The sequence below is a fragment of the Teleopsis dalmanni genome, chromosome 2 (genome assembly GCF_002237135.1).
Source record: "Teleopsis dalmanni isolate 2A chromosome 2, ASM223713v2, whole genome shotgun sequence".
Lineage (NCBI taxonomy): Eukaryota > Metazoa > Arthropoda > Insecta > Diptera > Diopsidae > Teleopsis > Teleopsis dalmanni.
Window position 1 is genome coordinate 181,964,911 of NC_051847.1, and position 16,376 is coordinate 181,981,286.

Sequence of the window (16,376 nt, forward strand, 5' to 3'; positions counted from 1 at the left end):
TGTAAAATAGTATTGTATTAGAATATTGCAGAGATAGTGAAGACGTTTTATACGGCGTGAGTTTAGCTTAAATTACAAAACGTTTTTTTCATTTTTATATTTCTGATCACAAGGTTTTCAAAAGTAATTGTAAGGCAGATAAGAAAGCCACATGTGATGCTTTAGAAACTTAACATAACATCAAAAACATTTGGGCATATCTCCATCATTTTATATCTTCGGCATTGGTCATATCTTGACCTTTAATCTAAATATGAACAAACGCCAATCCTATGGTACCACAATAGGCCAGTATTTGAGCTAAGTAGACTTTCTTGCCTAATATAAGCTAACCATCATCTTACAAAGAATAGTAAACATTTTTTTGCATTAAACAGCTTTTTTTAAGATGGGAGAAAATAATCGATATGTAGGTATCTATAAAAAAGTCAGTGTCTCTTAAACAAAAAGTTCTAGTAATCTTATTGAGATACAAAAGAAGTCATCACTCCTATAATGGGTTTGCTGATAGGCCACTGAAATTTGAGTTTTAATTCCATTCCATTTTATTGATTTTAAATCCAACTAACAACAATAAAATTTCGCTTCAGTGAATCGCTGAAATTGTCGTTATAACTTAAGTATTGGTTATAGCAGCTAGTTTGTTGGAGTGACAGGTTAACATATGTCCTTCAATTTTCAAATATTAGAAATTTTTAAAATTTTACTACTACATTCAGAAAATCAGAAAATCTCACTGTCAGGAATTGTAGTTTTCATGCGAATACTGTTAATTAGTTCTCATGGTCTAGTCCTATTATAAGATGGCCAAATTGGCCGCTTGCTAAAGAAAATAAAAGTAATTATTTCTTTTAAAGATCCACATTGAAGTTTCGATCGCTTATGAATCCACGAAAGCATAATGGTGAGTTAAACTGTTTGTTTTTTTATTGCCTTTAATGTTTCTATGTTCGGGTACTCAAATGAAAATGATATTAGCGAGTTAGTAAAGATCTTCACTTTCCGCACAGCACTTATTAACTGGATTTGAGTTTATAGTAGAGGATTTAAAGGCTTTAACTGCAGTTAAGCTGTCCTTTAATATGACGACAATGCATCTGTGCTTGATTTGACCTGCAATTAATCAACGTGTCTTCTTAACCGACGAAACTTAAGCTTGAGAAACCATAGCTAGTTAGACATCCTTAAAAAGTGATTTATGTCTGCGAGTGGAGGGAAATATGCAGAAATAATATAGTTTGAGTTTTATAATAAAGAAGAAAATTTTATTATTGACTTTTTTTATTACAAAAGGAGTTTCGTTCTAATATATAAATACAGCGAGTAAAATTGTTAATAAAAACTTTCATAGCAAAAGTAACAAAACTCCAGCAAAAATATGCGAACATAAAAAGTTAAGTACGGCTTTGGTTCAGTTGGTTAAGGTGCCCTGATTCTGATCTTCATATTTGGCAGGACTCGAGTTCGATTCCTGGTACTTGCAGTCTCAAAAATAATTATTTACGAATAATTAAATATAAGAATTATTTCCAAGACCACTGATGAAGGGTATTTGGCAATACCCGAAACAGCTGTATGGTCAGCCAAAAATTTAATTAATTAAAATAATTTAAAAAATAAATTTTTGTTGTTGTTTCACTTCTGTTCGAAAACCTCTTTATGTAAATTATTTTATTATATAATTATTATATTAAATATTTTAAATTTATTAATTTAAAATAAATATTTAAAAAAAAATTATATTAAAATATTATTTTCATATGAGCCTTCAATTGGTTTGCGCCTGAGATTCGCTGCAATTCGAATGCAGTCAATGCATCTTTCAACAATTTGCAGTTGTTCGAACTGCAATTTATTTGAATATCTATAAATAAGATGAAATGAAAATATAGTTTTTTTTTTCAAATGACAATTGCGTTGGATTGTCTTGTGTGCATTTTTGCGAAATATTGAGTGCATTTCAGTTGCTGGCGAGATTTCATTGAAGAAAATCTTAAAATTTTCAATTATAAAATTTATGTGAAAAGAGAAATATGTAATAAAAAATAACTTCAAAATTTTCATACGTTACTCATTAATTATAATTAAAAATAATAATTACGAGTGTAAGATAAAATAATGTTTTTAAAAATATTAAAGTTACAAACTCTTCTACTTGTGGTGTTTTTCGCTTGTTATTTAATTACCAATGGTGCAGCAGAAAAAAACAATGGCAAGTCCAATGCAATAGAGAGAACCAATGTTGGTAAGCAAGTAAAAGTGGATTTCTAATGCAGAAATAATATTTTAAAAAAAAACATTAGAATTTAAAATTATTAAATATTATAAAATAAATAATATTAAAAATATTTCTTAAAAAATTTTATTTTAAAATGCTTTTAATGTTATATAAAATAATTTCTGTATCTGAGACCCTTCTAAATTCTATCTACGCCAATGTTGGAATGCAGGCCGAATGCAATTATTTTTCTTTGTTTGTTGTTCTTCAATAAATTAGGCCAGCGAAAAAAAAAAAATTACATGCACATGTTCTGCCAAAAATTCTAAGGGAAAACAGATTTATTTTTGCATTAACGAATATTTCGATCTTTAGCCGATCTTCTGCTTTACTAAGAGATACGTAAATATAAAACAGCGATGGCAAATTGTGAAAAAAAAAGTAAACAAATAATCTAAATAAAAAAAAATAATAAAATTCTAAAACAATTTTTTTTTGTGTTCTGTAAATACATTATAAGACATTATACATTTGTATTTCCGGTCCGATCACGTTAAAGACAAATATTCAAAATAAATAGAGTAAATCTCATACTCAAGTGACAAATATTAAATTTAGTTGCATTTATATATTATTGTGCTATATATTATTGTGCTATAATATTCTCGTTAAAAATATTTAAATTAATTAATTAATCGTTTTTACAAATCAATATAGTGATGATTATGAAAAGTAATATGTACTGGGTTGACTTTAAAATATAAGCCGGCAAAAACGTGAGTTCGGATTCTAGATGACACACTCCGATATCGTTTGTATATCCAGAAGAATACGAAACATGAATTTTTTGATCCATTAGATGATCCCAAAAAAATGATCTAAGTGATTATTTTCTACATTATATGATAACTAAATGGTTTTTGTTAAATGTGTTTATTAACTAATATTGTTTGGAAAATTGAATAGAAAATATGTTCATACATGAAAATTAAAATAAAATTTTTTTCGTTCATTTGGAAATATCTTTGAATAATAAGTAATGAATACTTTTAACTTGTTCATGTTCAACAGAGAATCTATTCAACCCTTCGGAAAGTTTTACTCTCTATTCCGTGTTATAATGAAATTATCCGAAATTGGAATAGTGAATATTATTTAAAGTTCTTTGGCAATTGAAAGTTTTTCTAAAAAAAATTATCATCGATCCATGTAAGAATTATTTTCTTTTATCGTTTTATTTTTGGGCATATAACTTAAGAAAAAAGGAGTTAGTAATATTTGTAGTCTCAAAAAATTATTAACAAATAATTAAATACAAGATACATATATCCAAAAGACCATTGATGATGGGTATTTGACAATATATAAATTTATTATTAGTTAATAATACAACTTTATTGTTGTAATTCACTATTGTTCACAATATCCTTCTATTGAAACAATATTTAATAATATATTAAAAAACATAATAATTGACTTTAACAATCAAATATAATAGTATAAATTAATTTAAATGTGTATTTTATTTAATTAATATATTAAAAATTGGTTAGAGTAAGTAAGTAATAATCCCTTCTGAGAAACAATCACTTCAATGAAACGTAATTAATTAATATTTCTATTAAATTAAATTTGGATAGATCGGGCAAATGCTTAGAAAGCCTCATTATGAAATTTGTTAGCAGGCGTTTATATACAACCCACAAGGTAGCAGAGGAACATGTCGTTCAAATATGGAAAAGGTGAACGTTAAATGAAATAAATACGGTTTTGCAGCCCCTAGGAAGAAGAATAAGCAATATTACTGTTATAAAGAACGTAGTGTTGCGGTGCGAAAGGTGGTAGCGACTTATAGACAGCCTATGTCCAGCATAAGAGGCTGCTCGAAATCTAATAATAATTAGATTAATTAGATAATTAATACTAATATCATTATTATTATTAAATTAAATTCAATTTAATAAATATTGTAAAAACGAGGTTGAGGTTACACATACTCATTATTTTATACATTGTTCGAATCGCATTTAAACTTAATTAAGACAGACAACTTAACAGTTATTGTCTTAAATAATCTATAGTTCTCAAGATACACATTATTAAAATGCAAATTTTTAAATTTCAACAAAAATATAATACAATATTGAAAAAGAAATATAATTGTTTATGCAGTTCTAGTAAGATAAAATTCCTTTATCTCTCAATAAATTTAACTGCATATAAAAATGTATAAATATAAACGCAAATAAAAAAAATATATATGAAATAATTTAGCAAAAATAAGTTAAATGTTAAAATTGTTAATATATTTTTTATATCGGTCGTAATACCAATTTATTAATAATATATTATATTTTAATAATAGTAAATAAAAAATCTTACTTACCTTACTTACTTACTTACTGGTACTTACTTACTTAATATATATATTAAATTATATTTAAATAGAAAATTGTGTACAATAAGTAAGCAATAATTTCTTCTGAGACACAATCCCTTCAATTAAACTATATTAAATTTAGTTTTTAAACTAAATTTAAGTTCATGTAAATTTAATTCAAATAGAAAATTGAGTAGAGTAAGTAAGCAACAATCCCTTCTGAGATTGCTATAACATTATCTACATTTTAACTAACAGTAATTAGTAAAATTAATTCTGAGCCGCTACTATAATCAACGTTTCATTTTAATATTGTGTAATATTATTATAAAATAATTATGCTGGAATAAACTTTCTATAGTTTTTTAGTACTGAAAGTGAAACAATTATGCATAATGCATTTGCAGTGCTTAAATCTACTGAATGGCGCGTCTGTAAAGTGAAAGCGAAGGGTGGCTCTGTTGTTTTAACAGCAAAGGCGCTTTTAACAGTGAAACTACAGCGAAACAACAGTGCTGTGTGATTTGCATAAAGCAAAGCCAGCAAAGGCAGCAACGACAAGTGAAAATCACTTTGAAGTGTAAATTTATATTTTGTGTATTTTATCTAAAACATATTTTAGGTTAGTGCTCAACGCAGTAAGCACTGGAAATATGTGTGAATATTTTTGAATAAATAAATAAGAAAAAATTACATTTTTGCAGTTGAGTTTTTTGTCAACAAGATATTTGCATTTAAGAGGGAGTAGCAAATATTTGCAAATCTGTACAAACAAATATGAAAATACATAAAATACAACACATAAAAATAAATATACAACATATATATATATATACAGTGTAGATACATGGAGACATTTGCATGTAAGGAAAAACTATTGTTTTGTTACATGTTTTTTATGCAAATTAAGATAAACAGAAAAACGACAACGAAAGTCGTTTTTGCATAATAAATAAAACCATTTTGCGCTTTTTGCAGGACTTGTCTTTGAGCACACACTAAAGGATTTGGAGAAAGTTTTTCACTTAGCCGTCGAGAAGGCCAACGAGAATAATGAGGACTTGAAGTTGCATGGCGTTACGACAAGTATAGAACCGGGTAATGCATTTGACACATCGAAAAAGCTATGTAAAATGTTAAAGGTAAGCTTTGCCACAACTGAACACCACAAAATGCATGTTTCTTGCATAAAAATACTCTTCATACATACATGCATACATACATACATACATACATACATACATGCATATTGCAGATGACATGTAACACGTAAATAAATAAATACAATAACGAAAATAAATTATATTAAAATTTTTTATGCGTATTTGTTCACTTCTCCAGCATAATCTTGTTGCCGTTGTCGGACCAACAACCACATTTGCAGCCAAACATGCCATGAGCATTTGTGATGCGAAAGAATTGCCATTCATAGACACCCGCTGGGATTTCAATGCACAACTGCCCACCATCAACCTGCATCCGGATCCGTCACAGTTGGCAATCGCACTAAAGGATTTAGTAGTTGGTTTGGAATGGACTAGCTTTACCATCATATACGAAACGGGTGTGTGTGTGTGTCGGTTTGTGTATGTCTCTCTGCCTGCATGCCTGCCAAGCCATTGTGTTAAATATTTAAATCACATTTGTTGCTGTTATAAATGTGTTTCCGCTTTCCGTTTCGCTGGTTTCACGTTTTTTTGTTTATTTATAGGCGAGTTCCTCGCGACCGTTAAGGAACTGTTGCAAATGTATGGTACTTCCGGACCAACAGTCACAGTGCGTCGGTATGAGCTTGACCTCAATGGCGATTATCGAAATGTATTGCGTCGCATCAAGTATTCTGGTGAAACTTCATTCGTGGTTGTTGGTGCAGTGGACACACTCCCTGAATTATTCAAACAGGTAAACTCATCGGAAATTGCTTGTATTTAGTGTCAGTTATTATTTAAACCATCCTTGAATTGCACAGTACTTGCATTTTGTTTTTGTTTTTATTTTTATACGCAGGCACAACAAGTTGGTTTGATGACTGGTGATTACAGATATATCGTTGGAAATTTAGACTTTCAAACTATGGACTTGGAACCGTTTCAGCATGGTGATACAAATATCACAAGTTTCCGTTTGATATCACCAGAAAATGATAATGTTTTTGAAGTTTCTAAAGCTTTATATGATGCGGAAGACCCTTATCAAAATGGTAAGCTACACATACATCAGTTAAATTGTTTACAAACTACCTGAACTGAAATATGAGAGAGTCACTCAGAAAGAACTTTGACAAAAATGGACTTCATTATCTCCGATGTGCTTGAGCTTTTTTTTGGACATAAATTTCTAAAGTTTATTCCTAGGATTGCTAGAATCGACCAAACCCATTCCAACGTTTGGTGGTATACCTCAAATTCAAATTATGCTATCAGACTTGCTGTTACTGTTATTTATGAAGCATTATGCACTTTCTTCAATGCATAAAGTATTCCATATCCTCAACATAAAAAAACAAAGTCTTCAGCTTGCAGGTTGGTTGCTGGTTGTTGCCATCGAACAATATTGCGGTTTATCTTGCAGTCGTGTAAATGTTGTGATTGCAGCTGCCTATCATTCGTGACGATTACTGTGATCGAATATTTGTGGTGGCATATTAATGTCGATGTCGGTGCACGAAGCTGTCACTGTGGTCTTCGTGACTATCGTAGCTAATATAAATGCCGCTGTGTTGCGAAATGGCTTGTTGGTAATAACTACCGTGGCGCTAAGATAAATCGAAATAGTGATGTCACATTGAGGTAGTATTGTAGATTTATAGATTGACTCCAAACCTTATTTATGATCTTGCCAAATTGGTTCGAAGTAAGGTTACTAGACAAGGATTTTTCTGTCAGAAGTAGCCGACATTCTAATTGAAAAAAAACAGTTCATGTTGTCTAATGAAAATTATTCAGATGCTTATTGATAGAGTGTTAGATGTACGGTCTAGAGTTGGTTCAGGTTTTGATATTGCGTTTGTTTTTTTTTTATATTTTATTTTATGTGTCAAATATGTTAAATTTCGATAATTTTCCTTTTTGGGAAATATATTTTGTAATTTTGCGTACAATATTTTTGGTATGATTTCCTTTATTTTATTCTTAACGAAGTTGGATATTTCAAAAGTTTCTTCCTAAATCTAATAAACTGCTTTAATGGAGGTAATGGGAATATAATATCAGATTAGTCGAGTAGTTAAATTTTCACTACCAAATAGGATGCATTAAATGCGTTATCTTTTAAATTAAGAAAACATTTCTATTGTGGCTGCAACTCTTTATCATCCTTAAGTGTAAACCAAATGTTTGCGTTATCAAATACCAATCAAAATCAATTTGAAAATTTTATATGCTTTCGCATAATGAGTTCACACTTATGAAATCGAAATGTGTGGTCTAAGCAATTGATTAATCCAATACTTTCAACTTAAAATTTCGCACATTTCAACTGCATTGCCGCAAGCTAGAATTTTTTCACAAATTTTCAAAGTCATCAGCAACTGCAATGGTTGTCCACTTTACTTCATGGCTCACATACAGAACGAACTTCACATTAAAATTCCATTTATGTGTGCATTTCCAGTGTCATGTCCTTTGACAGTCAACATGGCTTTGGTGTACGATGGCGTACAACTTTTGGCAGAGACATTTCAGCATGTGATATTCCGTGCGGTACCGTTAAACTGCAACGACGACAGCACTTGGGATAAGGGATACACGCTTGTCAACTACATGAAATCGGTAAGTATCAAGTGACGATTGTCAAAGAAAAACATTAAATGCTTACCAATCAAAGTGAATGTCACTCTTGTTTTCGGGTGGGGGTTTTAAATTCAGTTCAATATACAAGGACTTTCGGGTGAAATTAAATTGGATAATCAAGGTCTACGTACTGAATTCGCACTGGAAGTTGTTGAATTAACAGTTTCTGGACTACAGAAAATTGGTACTTGGACAACTAATGACGGATTTAGTATAAATCGTCCAGCACCTCGTATAGTTGTGGAACAAGATCAACGTTCTCTGGTAAACAAAAGTTTTGTGGTCATAACAGCAATTGTGAGTATTCTTATTTTTAATCACAATAAAGTTTTTTTGTTTTAATTTAATAAATTTACTTGATAAAATGTATCCTTTTATCATTAGAGTGAACCATATGGCATGTTGAAGGATACAGCAGAGAAACTTGAAGGCAATGATCAATACGAAGGCTTTGGTATTGAATTAATTGAAGAACTAAGCAAGAAATTGGGTTTTAGTTATACATTTCGCATACAAGAGGATAACAAATATGGCAATCTTGATCAAATCACTAAAACATGGAATGGCATGATTCTTGAAATAATTGAAAAGGTGAAGAATGAACTAACGTTGAAAATTATATCTTTTCTATATTTGAATATTTTGGACACAATGGTCTTTCAACTGAGTGTGCTGGTCTCGTACTGCCTTTCAAATCAAAACAAAAGAAAATATATGTATATTTATCTTTTTTTTTAAATTTTCTTTGACAGTTTTTCATAAGATCCCCCCCGGTTTCGCTATTCAATCATTTTCAATTTCTATTTAAAATTCGGTTTAAGAGATTTATTTAACTGACATTAGCCTTTGAGTTTCATTTCCATGTTTCATTGATTTCAATTGTGATCCAATGAAGTTATCAATTCCGGCATAGAATGTCCGTCATTAACATAAATATTCCACCTCTCACGGTCTTCACAAAATTAATGCCTTTCGCCTTCCATTACTCGTGCATCCTTTCCATTCGCCCAGTGAATGTAATTCATTCTGAACGCACCGAGCTTATGGATATTTGACGCATTTCACTTTTCTGGTATTTAAGGAATGATGAATAGCAGGCATTCAAGTGGGAAATCGATATGAATGAAGTAGACGGAAAATTTGTATTTGTTTTACTGCACAAAAATTTTAAGGACATTTATGACAAATGATGGAATTTAATATTTCTTTAAATTCAAAAAATAATTGATAAAATCTATTTTATTAAGATGGGAAATATTTTTTTCTGAATTAATTACTGTAGTTTATATTTTTAATGAACTTTCCAAAACCAAAATTCTAATCCTTTTGAGTTAAAGTCGGGAAGATTTATGTAAACCTTGTGAATAACAACAGATAGATGATATATATCTTAAGGATATAAGGACATAATATAACTTTTTCAACAAGTATACCATTTAATGGAATAGTTATATGGAGTCAGTCGGAAATGTAATAGAATTTCTTTCGTATGAGGAATTGTATTTGTAATAGAATAGTATATTTTCATGAGCTCAAATACATATGGTTTCCTAATGTAGATACATTCATTCTAACGAATGCAAACTGTCTGAAAAAAGTAAACAGTGTTAACTATTTTGATTCAAAAATGAAATGAGTTCCAAAATTCTAGACATAACTCTATAAATTTTACAAAATATTATATCATATTTTCATTAATAAATATTACCTTGGACACACTATTAGCTATTTCATATTCCTCCTGCAGTTACATCTTTCGATTCTGACCACAAAAGTTTAAAAATATATCCGTAGATATATAATACTTCGACGAATATATGGTGATCAATCTTACTTTTTCTCACCATTGCATCTAACCACGAGTACATTACATATGTAGGTATATGTTATTATGTTAAGAAAGTACCTGGAATCTATAATTTAAAGTCTATAAAGTCCTAAAGATAAAGATGATTTTAGGGAGGCTCTTCATTACTGACTATAGGTTGATTACTCAGTTCTATTGGTTACAGTTGTATGTAACATAGATTACCCCCAATTTCTAATAACAGGTTAACTGTAATTTGGAATTTAGACGCCAGTTTACAATTGGAATTGAAAAAACCAATGACTTTTAAATGAACTCTATTTAATTTATCAGCAATTACTGTTTTTATCAGTGTTTTTCTTATAGCGCGCCGATATGGGTATCACCGATCTTACTATGACTTCGGATCGGGAAAGTGGTGTTGATTTCACAATACCTTTTATGAATCTAGGTAAATATGTTACTATTACTAAAATTTAATATTAAAAATATTACTAAAACATAAATGATCATTAATTATCTAAATAAACATACATTAGCTAATTTAAGAGATTTAAATGAACATTAATTGTCCCTTATTTAACTATTATAATAAAAATGTATTGCTTATTAGTATTTTATTAGTATATTATTAGTATATTATTATTATTAGTATTAATACTGTGTGATGCTGCCTTTTTCTAGAAAATTGTATGAATATTAAAATAAATCTCAATCAGCTGTTTATTGTTGTAAATGTTGAAAATCGTGGTATCAGTTATTTTTTATTATTGCAAATATATATTACGCGTATATCATGTTTCCACTTTAGCTAAAAAAATTAAGTTTTGATCGTTTCCATTGGCATAAGTTGATTTGAAATAGCTTGTTTGTTTATAATTTATATATAAAACATATGACAAATATTTCAAATTTTAATAATTTCCTTTGTGGGAAATATATTTTAAGGGTTGCATTCGACATTTTTTGCCTTAAATCTGTTGTTTTATTTATAATGAGCTCATTTATATGAAAGTTTCTTATATGCTAAATTATTCTCAATACTGGCGTTGATGAGCAAAAGTGCTTAACCAGTGGAAACATGGTATTATATTAAGTTAAAAAATACGATTAAATAAGAACATGGCTTTTGCAGTCGGTCGAAGTGATATTATTATTGTTGTATATATATTATTATTATATATTTAACAAAAAAAAAACTGATAACTGCTTCTAAAATACATTTAATGTATTTTTAATGGATGCTTAGCATCCACTTGCTTGGTCATTACGTATACCATTTTTATTACATTTATAGGTATAGCTATTCTCTTCCGTAAACCAATGAAGGAGCCACCACAACTATTCTCATTCATGTCACCATTTTCTGGTGCAGTATGGATGTGGCTAGGTATAGCCTATGTAAGTGTGTCCGTAAGTATGTTTGTATTGAGTCGCATATCACCAACCGAATGGGATAATCCATATCCATGCATTGAAGAACCAACAGAACTTGAAAATCAATTCAGTTTTGTGAATTGCTTCTGGTTTTCCATCGGCGCACTATTGCAACAAGGCACTGAATTAGCACCCAAGTAAGACATGGAATTAATGTTCACACAAGCTTTATGTGTTTCCTACTCTCACAAATTTTTATTGCTTTATTTCTAATTTCGTGCTCATAGAGGATTATCGACGCGTGCTGTCGCCTCAGCTTGGTGGTTCTTTACATTGATTTTGGTCTCATCGTATACAGCCAATTTGGCTGCCTTTCTTACAATCGAATCGTTAAGCAGTCCCATTAATAATGTAGAAGATTTAGCGGAAAATAAAGGTGGCGTAAAATATGGCGCCAAAGTTGGTGGCAGCACATACACATTTTTCCAGGTACGCACGCAATATGTGGATGCCTTCCATCGGTGTTCACCTTCCATCGAGTGAGCCGATGTGTTGGTATTAATGTTTTTACCAGCTGTTCACTGCAGTTCTGTATTTTAATTAAAATTGTGCCCGTATTGTTTTATACCATAAATTCCAATTTCATTTCCTACAGGATGCTCAGTACCCTACGTATCAGCGTATGTTCGCGTATATGAAAGAGCATCCAGAACTTATGACTTCGACAAATAACGAAGGCGTCCAACGTGTTGAGAATGATAATTATGCATTTTTAATGGAGTCCACAACTGTTGAATATAATACGGAACGACGCTGCAAGGTAACACAAGTGGGCGCATTGTTGGATGAGAAAGGATACGGTATTGCAATGAGAAAAAGTGAGTATGAAGTGAATTAAGTAATAGAACGAAATAGTGTATATAATACCTTATAAATATTACAAAATTAATTAAATGTATGTTAAATTATTGAAGAGTTAAGTATAAATAATGTTAGGTTCATATACTATATATATATAAGCCAATTACTTAAACAATTTTAGATTGGCCTTATCGGGATTTGCTCAGTCAAGCTATTCTGGAATTGCAGGAACAAGGTGTTCTATCCAAAATGAAGACAAAGTGGTGGCAGGAGAAACGTGGTGGTGGTGCCTGTACGGTAAGTTTAGTATTTTATTTAATACGCAATTTGTTAAAATTTTTAAAGTTGATAAACTAACGAATCTGAGCTATTAAATTTAAAATAAAATTATTCTAAGGATACGAAAGGTGAAAGCAGTGCACTCGCCTTAGAAATAAGTAATTTGGGTGGTGTCTATTTGGTGTTAATTGTTGGTTCCATATTTGGAATATTTGTTGCAATTTTGGAAATGTTACTGGGTATAAAACAACGTTGTGATGAGTATAAGGTATACACACAAAAAAAAAATACGATGTATATAATAACATGTTCCCGCTGATTTTGTTAAAGCAGTTTATTTGCTTAAGGTCGCCAATAGTATATTTCCACTGGTTACTTAGTAAGTGTAACTTATTAAGTAAATTTCGTTTAACAAACAAAAGCTTCAGTGCTTTTTAACTTACTTAAAAATAAAGTAAGAAAAATTCATTCAAAAAATTCGAATGCAACGCTTAAAAATAAATTCTCCTCAAAGGAAATTTCTAATATTTGAAACAAACGCGCTGAGAAAGTAAGTATTTAATTCAAATCTTTATATTTATTAATTGCATATGTAATACATTTGTAAAATATAAATATATAAATGCTTTAATATATTAATTATGTACTTAATTTCTTGTGTGAAGTTTTCATAGAATTTTCAAGGAACTTTCTGACAGATGAAACCTTTTTCACATGCAATAAGTAACTTATGTTACTGGAAGTGACAAAATTTGAAGACACTTAAGTAACTTACTAAGTAAGCAGTGGAAACAATGTTTAATAAAATTTGATTAACCATGCAAAGAGCTTTTATGGTTTTTAACGTAGTTAAGAATAAATCTAGAAAAAATATTGAATGCAAACGTAAATTTTCGAAATTTGATATATTTAACCTATAAAACAAAATGTAAATAAAAAAAAACAAACAAGTCCAACAAACAAGAAGTAAACATATTTTAAAATGTTTGTGTTTATTAATAAAATATCTGATTTATATATAAAAACATGTAAATGAGTTTATATATTAAATATATATTTGATATTATTATTTAATATCATATATGATTTAACAAAAAATATTTATTTTAGTTTGTTATCAACTAAAATGTGAAGAAATAAAAACTCTCCTACTACCTTCACAGAATGTTTTGTCTCATAGAAGCTCTTTCATACGCATAAATCAACTTAAGTTAGTGGAAACAAACAAATCATAATTTGATTAATATTAATTGATTTAACTGCAGTGGGAACATGCTATAAGTCAACCTATTTACCCAAAAAAAAAACGTGTAAATATCACAAGAGATTAAAGTGTGCACCCCACCATATCTCAATAAAAACACAAGGCACATGCAACAATAAATTTAATTAAATATAATTTTAATAAATAGTTTAGTATATGTAAATAGCTCGAAAAATTTTTTTTTAATATTTTTATTTATAGATATATGTTAGTGAAAAAAATTTATTTTTTATATATTATGATTTATTATATAAATTTTGTTATGTGAGAAATGGCTTTAGTTCCCATAGTGGCGTTAAAGCACATTTTTGTTATTTTGTTGTGATTTATTAATATTTCTGGTCTTAATTCCTGAATTTTTTAAACAATTCAAAAAAACAAAAAATACACACAAAAATCCTTCCACCTGCACAAATGCCGTTGAATGTCAACAATTGTGATGCCCGCTTCCATTTTCCCATGCACTTTTCTGGCTTCTCTGGTGACTTTGTATGACTTCATCAACGCTTGCCAAAACCAACAGCAAGGCAAGAGCTCGGAAGGTGCCAAAGGGTTGGGCTTTCCTAATTTGGGTGGCGTATATTTGGTTTTAGTCGTTGGCAGTGCCTTAGCCAGTGTCTATGGGATTTTAGAGTGGCTGTGGAGTGTTTACAGCACCGCACGCAGCAACAAGGTATTATGCAGTAACGCGTTAGCAAACACAACTACCGCATGCAAATTTCACATCCCACGCAGACAGAATACAATAATAAAAAATTAACTGAATTTCAACAAAAAAAAAAAAACAATAAATGAAAAAAATAACTGAATTTAAAAAAAGTGAACTAAAAAAAAACAAAAAAAAATTAAAATAAAAAGTTGACATAAAAAATTATTCCCAGTGTAACACGCTTGACACACATGTTCACTCTTCATTCAGTGGTTTTTTTTTTGTGTTTGTTCTTCTCCTTGATATAATGAAATTTTTTTTCCATTTTCGCTTAAATTTGATTGCTTTCATGTTGAAATATTGAAATTCTGCATCAAATTCATTGAATTTATTTCGAATTTATAAAATTTGTTTCTGTAACTTTGAAATATTTTTGCTTTATGACTGGCACTTTGCTTGGCCTCTCTGTCTGTCTGTCTGTCTGTCTGTCTGCTTGTCTGCCTGTCTAACATCCATCGATACTCAATGTTATCCTGCATCCTGTATAAAACTTACACACATTCATTCATTCACCTCACTTTATATGCCTCCCCCCACAACCACCCCCACCTCTCGCTCTTCACTAAGTTCACAACTTGAACAAAGTAAAATATTTCGATTTTATATTATTTCTTCTTTGTTTTTGTTCCTATTCCGACGCTTATTCGACACGGCAAGGTATCCTTCAAAGCTGAACTTATGGATGAAATACGTTTCATACTGCGATGTTCGGTCAATGAGAAACCCGTTAAGTATCCTAAGAATTCTAGTCGCAGCTCAAGTTCAAGCAGCAAATCGAAACACCGCTCTACTTCTAGTTCAGTGGACTCATTGCCAACGGAACACTTGGAGGAGCACAAGAAGCACAGCGTTGCCGAGCAGGGCAAGCTTGCGAAACTCAAATAAATTTCAAATATTAAAAATGTGAAATAAAAATTGTTAAATCTTTACTGAGAAGAGAAAATAGAAAATAAAATTCAATAAAAAATATTTTTTTTTTATTTTGCATTTCATTGCTCTTCAAATATTTATTGAATTTTGAAAATTGCTTTTGGCTTTTTCAGTTACAATTTTTTTTTTTCATAAACTTTTAATATATCAGTAAAATTTCATCAAGATTCAGGTGAAATGTTCACGAGTAGATCACATCGAATTACTGAAATAGCATTTGCATATAAAATATAAACTAAAATAAAAAATATGATTTTATTAGTATTCTTTATATCAATCAATTGAAACGTTAACCGACTTTGAAGTTTATTGAAAGCTAATATGTGAAAATATATATAGATATAGTATATATTTAATATATAAATATTTTATATTTTATATATAAAAATAATGAATTCACGTGCTAATTGGTCAGTTATTAAATAATGATATTTAATAACTTGACAATATGTATATGGGGAACTATACATATGTATATGTATAGTTCCCCGATGATGACTATAGATTATAGTCGAAATATTGGACAATAAAAATTTTATAAAACTAAATAATAAATTTTTTTTTTAAAAAAAATATCATTATTTAATAACTGACCAATAGCCCGTGAATTAATTATTTTTAAATAATTTCTTTTGGTCATTAAAACATTTAATTATTTTATATATATATATTTGAATTTTGTAACATGTAATATATATTATAATATGTTATAAAATATATATTTTAAATAAATACTCTTCATTTTTAAAGTATCTAAATG

At 29.5% G+C, this 16,376-nt stretch overlaps 1 protein-coding gene across 2 annotated transcripts; it reads left to right on the plus strand.

Moving 5' to 3' along the window:
- The first annotated feature begins 2,084 nt into the window (after nucleotides 1-2,084).
- LOC119681227 (glutamate receptor ionotropic, kainate 2-like) lies at nucleotides 2,085-15,595 on the plus strand. Of its 2 annotated transcripts, none has more exons than XM_038094352.1 (15): nucleotides 2,085-2,245; nucleotides 5,577-5,740; nucleotides 5,940-6,162; nucleotides 6,310-6,500; nucleotides 6,606-6,798; nucleotides 8,211-8,368; nucleotides 8,465-8,686; nucleotides 8,774-8,980; nucleotides 10,563-10,647; nucleotides 11,494-11,770; nucleotides 11,861-12,062; nucleotides 12,229-12,451; nucleotides 12,616-12,731; nucleotides 12,832-12,981; nucleotides 15,344-15,595. In XM_038094352.1, the coding sequence occupies exons 1-15, from the start codon at nucleotides 2,119-2,121 to the stop codon at nucleotides 15,569-15,571; spliced, it is 2,766 nt and encodes a 921-aa protein (XP_037950280.1). In that variant the 5' UTR covers nucleotides 2,085-2,118; the 3' UTR covers nucleotides 15,572-15,595. The 2 variants fall into 2 exon arrangements, with proteins under 2 accessions (XP_037950280.1, XP_037950279.1); XM_038094351.1 differs by lacking the exon at nucleotides 12,832-12,981 and adding an exon at nucleotides 14,501-14,650.
- The last annotated feature ends 781 nt before the right edge of the window (nucleotides 15,596-16,376 follow it).

Excerpts from the sequence above, each read along its gene's own strand:
- LOC119681227 (XM_038094352.1), top strand. The coding sequence starts at position 2,119 with ATGTTTTTAAAAATATTAAAGTTACAAACTCTTCTACTTGTGGTGTTT. Across the intron at positions 8,981-10,562 it reads TTCTTGAAATAATTGAAAAG|CGCGCCGATATGGGTATCAC; the intron begins GTGAAGAATGAA and ends TTTTTCTTATAG. Across the intron at positions 12,452-12,615 it reads CGGTATTGCAATGAGAAAAA|ATTGGCCTTATCGGGATTTG; the intron begins GTGAGTATGAAG and ends AAACAATTTTAG.